Source organism: Agrilus planipennis, unplaced genomic scaffold (genome assembly GCF_000699045.2).
Source record: "Agrilus planipennis isolate EAB-ADULT unplaced genomic scaffold, Apla_2.0 scaffold23, whole genome shotgun sequence".
NCBI lineage: Eukaryota > Metazoa > Arthropoda > Insecta > Coleoptera > Buprestidae > Agrilus > Agrilus planipennis.
Genome location: NW_020439044.1, coordinates 831,818 through 840,149, shown reverse-complemented (window position 1 = coordinate 840,149; position 8,332 = coordinate 831,818). Strand labels below are relative to the sequence as shown.

The 8,332-nt window shown below is 35.1% G+C and overlaps 1 protein-coding gene across 3 annotated transcripts in view; it reads left to right on the top strand.

Moving 5' to 3' along the window:
* The window catches only part of LOC108732472 (transportin-1), an 83,948-nt gene that overhangs the window by 68,467 nt on the left and 7,149 nt on the right, over positions 1-8,332 (top strand). Inside the window, exon 8 of one of the 3 annotated variants that reach the window (XM_018463310.2) lies at positions 3,719-3,741. The exons of the other annotated variants lie outside the window; for them this stretch is intronic. Within the exon in view, the coding sequence (XP_018318812.1) occupies positions 3,719-3,726 (8 nt within the window). The 3' untranslated portion in view covers positions 3,727-3,741. Of the gene's footprint in view, positions 1-3,718; positions 3,742-8,332 lie in introns of those variants that run through there. 3 annotated transcript variants of the gene reach the window in all.

Sequence of the window (8,332 nt, the reverse complement as noted above, 5' to 3'; positions counted from 1 at the left end):
TGCAGGCTGCACCAGTAGGCTTGAACGCACGTCGCCGTCGTATATCAACCGTTTCATCGTACAGCATTATACGATTATAGCTGACAAAATTTTACGTTTACAATTAGAAAAAGGAACGCCTTCATAATATAATATCAGGTCAACAAAACCAAAAAAAACCAACCAAAAAATGACAAATTACAAAAAATCCCGCAAAAATAAGGAAAAATCCCTTTATCCCTCGAGAACGTCAAAAATCCCTCGAATTGGCAACACTGCTCCCGAATGCTAAGCAATGGTCTAGACCTCTAGGCCATGCCGCTCGGTCGTCGTTAGTGCTGATGGCACCCTTTTTAAGGGTGAAAAGGTGGTGATATAGAGAAAGACAGCACAGAACTATCAGTATCGAGCATAAGAAGGAAAGGCGAGTAGTGGTCTAAAATATAGAAACTGCAAGTTAAGTCATAAATAAAGGAAAGAGCAAGGACAGATAAATAAGATGTAGAGACGATAAAATGGAAGGCGAGGTATTACATGACAATTTACGAAAATAAGTGTTCTTTATTCCTATATCTGGATAACATAGCGACAAACCTAAAAGATAGAGACTGGGACAGTCTTGGTCTTGGTCTTGTTTTGCTCATCACAAAAACGAATAAATAAATACGTACGATTCTTTGTTAAAAAATTAATTAAAAATTAGAAACGATTGTGCGACCACATTTTTCTTGATGTATATTCGCAAAAGATTGGTCCGTGTAAAACATCACTTTCTCATACGCATCACCTCCTGCTATACTTCGTGTTCATTAACCTCCTGTCTCAAAAAGACGACATCCATTATATTTAATTATAATTAAATCGCTCTTTCTTAAAAAAAGTTTCTAGTAGAACGCTTTAATTTCATAGACATGCGTTACACTCTAATTCACGACTCACGTTCTTGTTACGCAAAGCGTTAAAAGATTCGGCTGTCGGGCGATACGCGGGTCACAGTTCGTGCGTTTTCACAGAAAGCAATGTGTCGCCTCGTTGAGTTGTATGTACGTGATGTGATTTATATACGAGGGATGCTTCCAAAGTTCTGGGAATTGTACTATAATTAAATAACTCAGAACTTATAGGCAATGTTATTGGTGCCAGACAAGTCTTGACATGTTTATGCAACTATCTCGTGCAATATTGGTCAGTCTGATTTAGGTGTTCGACTGATATAAACGCGTTTTCATAGCACTGGTTTTGTAACCATGGTAGAAGCAGCAAAATCTCAAAAAGCAATTTTCTTTTTGTGGGAAGGTGCAAAAGCATCAGAAATTATTCAGCGTCTGCGAGGAGTATTTGGTGAGTCTGCAGAATCCAAAAGTACTGTTCATCGGTGGATCGATCGTTTTAAAACCGCTAGAACATCACTAGAAGACGATCACGCAGTGGCGCCCAAGCACGTCGATAAATTAAAGAAATATTATTGCTGTCGAAGACCCCTATTGAAAGAGGATAGGCGAATGACTATTCGTCAAATTAGTGTGCGTCTAGAGATAGGTACACTACAAGTTCATGACATCTTGCATGATTGTTTCGGTGTTAGCAAGGTTTCGACGCGCTGGGTTCCAAGGCTGTTGGGACCAGAACAGACACTCAATAGGTCTGATAAGCATCCGTTATTGCGACAGTTGCTTCCACACCCACCTTATTCCACGGATCATGCACCCAGTGATTATTATCTGTTCACATATTTGAAAAAAACCCTTACGCGCAGTTCGATTTGAAAGTCTAACTGACGTAAAAAATGCTGTAAATAGGTAGTTTGAGGAGGCACCGAAAAAATTTTTTAAGGACAGCTTAAAAATTTGTGTGGAACCACACTTGAGATATTGCCTATCCAATAAAAACTAATTAAAATCGGCTCACAATCGGCGAAGAAATCGCGAAAAAAACTGAATTTTTTGTACTGGTTTCAAAAGTGTATGTACCTAGATATTTGCTTGTTACTCATAATAATTTGGATCGCATTTCTTAGGTATTTTGACAAAATCGCTGTCATGTTTAGAAACCATTCAGTACCGGCTTTAACTGAATCGGTCTCGGGTCTATAACTTGAAGAGGCCCCCCTTTAAAAATATCTGACATAATTTTATAGAAAATATAAAACCAGAATACAGCCGTGATTGCCCTTAATCCAACGTAATCATGAATTTGTTGCGGATTTTCGCTCATATTCGTAAATTACAGCAAGATTATGAATATTTTCTTGAAGTAATGGAAACGGGGGAGGGGGGGCAGATAATTGTTTGCTATTGATATATTACATTTTCATCTTACGTTACACAACTTATAAAATGGACAGTAGCTATGAATCTACGACAATTTACTCATTGTATAAAAACGGCCTATCTACCCCAAGTAATTATATTGTATATTTCCTTTTCATTTCGCTTATTATAATTATATTTATATCATTATTTTCAGTTTGTAGTATTTGCTTACAAGAATGTTTAATTTTTAGTATTTTTTTAGTTAAAAAAAGTCATTAAAACAGGATCCTTTTTCCCATAAAGCTCTCGGTGCTACACCTCCCTCCCTAAGCCCTCTATAGGTAGCACTTAAATCGTTTAGTGAGCTCTCGAAGAAAATATTTTAAGTACTTTAAGCTTTAAGTAGCAGAAAGAATATTGATAAAGTTACGTTCAATGCGGTCACATAAAATTAATTGTTGTGCTTGTACTGTGTAACGTACGTGCGAGCCGCTACTGTGTTATGCTTATATACCACATTACTTTGGTATATGCTTTTTAGTATTCGCACATCACGAATCGCTATTAAAAAAGTTTCATATCTGGTGTGCTTAATGGTCAAATATCCCAAGCGGAGTGATTAATCATTCGGGTTATAATTCATACAGTTATTATGGTGTGTATATCGTAGGTACACAAGCGCACTGTAGCGTTATGATGAGAAACGTAGCGTAGGTTTAATTTGTCTAAAAAATTGACTTTCATTATATTAAGACTCTTGTAATACTTTTATGGTCAGAAGGAAGTTGCTAGTCAAAAAAATAAATTGGAGGGTTTATGCGAGGTGTATAATTAACTTTTTAAGAATGTCCGGCAATTCAAGTGTAAACAATTAAAGTTAAAATTGTGCAAAAGTTCGCATACTAAACATACGATTCTAAAGTTTCTGTGAACTTGATGGATAATACTTTTCCTGTTCACTAGACGGTCATTGATACTCATAAAGTTGGGTGCTAAGTGGAGTTTCACATTTTTAAAATAGTGACGAATGTAAGAATATATTTTTCTTAAATCATGAAATATGAGTATCGGTTGCAAATAATATACGAGTATCTGCTCTCTTTACTAAGTTCTACTCACTTCTTCAGTACTGACTCATGTAATGTATAGATAGATACATTTCTCGAGTCGCAAAAGCCATGAAAGTGTCACCTAAAGGGATTCGCCTAGTTGAGATATTTCAACAATGAAATTTGAACAAAATTTTATTTCTAACCAAATTTCTGCTTTTTACTGTAATAATTATGCTACTTAAATTGTATTATACTAAACGTTTGGGAAGGGCGCATGGTAACTGTCTCTATGATTGGTAAATTATGCAGTTAATTATTTACAGCTTTTGCAACTCGAAATTACTGCATGTGGTTATTATGATGTAATTTTAAGAAGAAATATAATGAAATTGAATAGTTATTCTAATTTTAATAAGAAAAGTGTGTAAATTACAGAAAATTAGTGGATTTTCAAGTGGATTGTTGTGGATCATTGAAAGTAATCTTGGGTGAGGGCAGTGAGAACCCCCTGCGACTCCATCGGGATCCCTTCTGTTGTATTATAACGACGCTCTTTCAGTTGCACTTTCATTTTCGGACATAAAGAAAATACAGTCACTAAAACTCTATCCCAATAAATAGTTCAGTTACGATGAACTGAACTGTATTAATGGGTCCTACGTCTAATTTTTTATCCGCCTCTTAAGGATGTTTGGGAGGTATGTCAAAATGCTACGAGACAAATAAAAAATTGGAAGAACGTTCCTCATTCAATTATAAAACTCCTGTAAAAATTACAAATCGATTCACTAAACCGTTAAAAAGTTATGGATAAAGATTAAAACTAAATATTTTTTTGTTTCGAATTTGAAATCAAGGCATATTCACTGCCAAAAGTCAGTTAAAAATTTTCCATATTATTCGTTATTTCTTATTTTATTCAAAGTTTTTGGTCAAATTCCAAATATTCTCTCAAACCGTATACTTTTTTTTAGTATAGATAGTATTTATTTACCTCATGATATGCTGCAAAACCAAATTAATCACGAATTTCTAATTTTATGCACTCTTGTCTCCGATTGTACCTCCCAAACATCCTTAAGTGGAATGTGCACATTACTCTCTCTTATCAAAAGGACTATATACTTACTGTTAAAGATGCATTGGAAAGTGATTTTGCAGGGTATCAGATAGTCGGGTACTCGGCAATCCGATACGGTTAATGGTTCATGTCTTCGTGCTGCCGGGCTTTCCATTAAATGCTACCCATATTAATTCTTGCTTGGCGAATTTTCAACCACAGTTCAATTGAAACCATTGAATCGAGCCTATAATATTTTTAAAAACACCAGGTAACAAATTCATGCTAATAAGTTATCTGTCGTTAATCAAAACCTAATATACCAACAAGCGACAGAAACTGTAACAGTTTGACCTTACTGATGTATTCTTGTTTACGAGAAAAAGGAAACACAAGAATAATATTAAAATGACAAATATTTAGTATAGTAATGAATAACTGTCCTAATACAAATTAGGACAAACGACCTATTCCAATACAATCTTTATCACCGAATCTCATATGTAAGTTTTTTTTTGATAATACTTATTAAATTATTATTGCTGGTGTTTGTTTCTTCTTTTCTCTGCGGAGTACCTACCTATTCTCAAAACTTAAGTACAAAGTCAATGTAGGTACTATCCTAGCTATCTAACAGTGTTTTGCATCCTAATTATTAAATTTCCGTTATCTTAACAAAATTTATGATAAAAAACACGGATGTTATTAAATGTAGATATATATGTATATATGTATTATAATAACCAAATGATTTGGCTTCTTTTTTCTCCACTAAAAAGAGCCCAGTTCTTATTATCAATTCTAGTAGTATAATAATTAGTCACTAATTGCATTCCTAGATGCAAACGTTGCATCATTATTAGTCCTCAGGTGCCCAGACTTTGATGCAAAGCACATTAATTAACATACTTTATGCTAATTTTCACATTGAACCTGTTTATTTTTAATACTGGTTGATTTGCATACATAAATGTGTAAGTTAATGTGTTTGTTATACGGGTGGTATGAGCAAAATGAGGTCTTGACAATGACCGGTAAAAAATTCTTCATTATCGACTAATCGTATTTATTCACACGAATATTTGTATCTGAATAATGAGAAGATTCGCTCAAAATCGTATTTGTAGACAGGGTCGGAATGGTAAAATGGCGCTACGGTCGCGGAATATCTAAATGAGTCCCTATAATGCCTAAATTTGTATCAACATCATAAGGTCGTCAGTCCTAAGACTGGTTGGACACGTACCTCTACTCTTTCCTAGCCTGAGCTTAAAATTAGAGCAACCCATATCCTTAACTATTTGTGAACAATAATCTAACCTAGGTCTACCTCTACTCCTCCTAACTTCCATTTCTGCCTCTAATTTGTCTCTGACTAGACCTTAATGTGAGACTACTAACTACTAACCTATCTCGCCTATTTCTTATTTCTTCTCTATTCACGGTATCCTCATCATTCGCCTGTAACGACATATTTCGAACGCTTCTAACATTTTCTTTTCTGCCGCGCCCACTGTCCATGTTTCGCACCCGTACAGCGCCGTGCTCCATACTTCTTTAACAACCTTTTTCGAATTATTTTACTATTACTATTTCTACTTCTTTTTTCTCTTGCATACCAGTATTTTTGTTTTACTTTTATTTATTTTCATACGGTACTGTTTTGTCAATACTGCTTCCATTTTATTTAAAGCTATCTTTAACTCCTCCTTGACTTTCCTAAATTTGTGTAGTTAAAAAATAAAATAAAGATCTTTTAGAAAGAATACTAAGCTGGCTATACAATAGTTCCTGTATAACGATGAATGTTTTTCAGGTAAAAGGTGAACACAGTTTATTGGACTAACGGTTTTATGTTTCGTAATATATAGACTATTAATTCTCAAAATATCAAGGTTGCGCTTTCAAAACTAAAAACCGAAACTCGCCGAGCTCCTCTCTTTCTTCATTTGTTTTAAAAATGGGAACAAAAGTTTAATTCAATGCGAATACAAGAAGAAAAGAAAACACCAATTTAAGAAAAAATAAATTACAGAAATCACGCTGATTTGTCTGACTATCTTTGGTAGTGTATACGTAGGGTCGGAATTCACAATTTTAAACAGTTTTTTACGTTTATGTTTTAAACAAGGTTTTTTTATCGTGGCGTGTTAACGATATTAACTATGTCAACAATGTTTAAAATACGTATTAAATAATAAAGTAAGTAAAATTTTTGTTTTTTTTTTNTCTCTTCATTTCTAACCTTTTCTATCCACGGTATCCTCATCATTCGCCTGTAACACCACATTTATAACGCTTCTAACCTTTTCTTTTCCGCCGCGCCCACTGTCCATGTTTAGCAGACGTACAGCGCCGTGTTCCAAATATACACCTTCAATTAGGCGGAAAATAAAAAATTAGAAATGTGGTGTTACTGGCGAATAATGAGGATACCGTTGATAGAGAAGGTTAAAAGAAGAAGTATTAGAAATAATAGGAGAACAGAGGACTCTATGGAAGTCAATAAGAAATAGACGAGATAGGTTAGTAGGACACCCTCTCAGGCATGAAGGTCTTATTCAGAGACATATTAGAGGCAGAAATGGAAGTTAGGAGGGGAAGAGGTACACCTAGATTTACTGTTTCCAAATAGTTAAGGATATGGATTGTTCTAGTTTTAGGGAAATGCGAAAATTAGCTCAGGATAGAAAAGAGTGAAGGTACGTGTGTAACCAGTCTTAGGACTGACGAACTTATGATGATGAACATACATACAGTCCATTACACGGCAGTAAAACAAAATGTTATTGAAAATTTCGTACAAAAAGCTGCAAAACTGAAAATTTTTATCAATATGGAAGTTTCAGTTGCGCCTCAGTGGCGAAGTTGTTCTGGTCACGCATCTATTGCTTCTATCAATTTGACAGCTTTTTCGAAGGTTTCAAACGCTGTGATCGTTAAATGTCGTTTTGCGTAAGCCTACGCTTGAAGCTTGCCTCAAGCTGCATCACCCAACTCCTCCAACTATCCTTCATTGCGTAGGCACCGAGTCCTGCTGCAAAATTCAACGCATATTCTTGACGGACGGCTTAAAAAAATTTGTGTGGGAGCACTTGAAGATATTGCCTATCCAATACAAAATCGTTAAATCGGCGAAGAAATGGATAAGAAAACTGCATTTTTTGAAGCGGTGTAAAAGAGCATCTACCTGCATGTTTGTCTGTTATATATAATAATTTGGATCGTATTTCTTAATGTATATCTCAGCAACTTTTTTCAGCAATCTTTTACAATTTTGACAAAATCGTCATGTTTAGAGACCATTCATTGATTGTTTGTGAGCTAGAATTTTCGTCTGCTTCAGTTTCCAGTTTTAGTTATACATGTACGTTATTATTTCAGAAAATTAATAGAGCAAGACTTTTTTAAGTTCTTAGTTTAATAACAGAAAAGTTAAAGAAATTATTTATTAGTTCCATATTGCACTGTGGTTTCTCCAGATAGAAGAAAAAATAAAAATTATTAGTGATGAGCAAAGTTGGTCATACTAAGATCAAGACCGAACGAACAATATGCAAGATTAAACGAAACATTACTTCCAGTGAATTTATGAGTTAAACTATTTGAAGCAACTTTAGCATATTCTTCTTCAAAACTTCCTAACAATACTAATTAAAGGGATGTGGGTCTTGGTTGTTGATTAAAAAAAACACGCTACACATTTTGTAGTGTCTACATACAATGCCATCAATCGGCGTACAATAGGTGAAACTAAATGGTGAATAAAACGAAACGTGCGGCTTGACTGTAACTTTCGTACTCTCGTCGTTAGTGAAAAACTTTAAAAAACTTTTGGGTGTTTCATTCCCACCAGCCAGTAATGCTGGTGGGCGGGCAGTCCCTCCGGACTATGCCGGAAGGTAGGGCGGAAGGCCCTCTTCAGCCTGCTTTCAGGAATCGTGGGAATGGGTGGGTGGTGGTTCGGGTGAGAAAGATGAGACGGACGA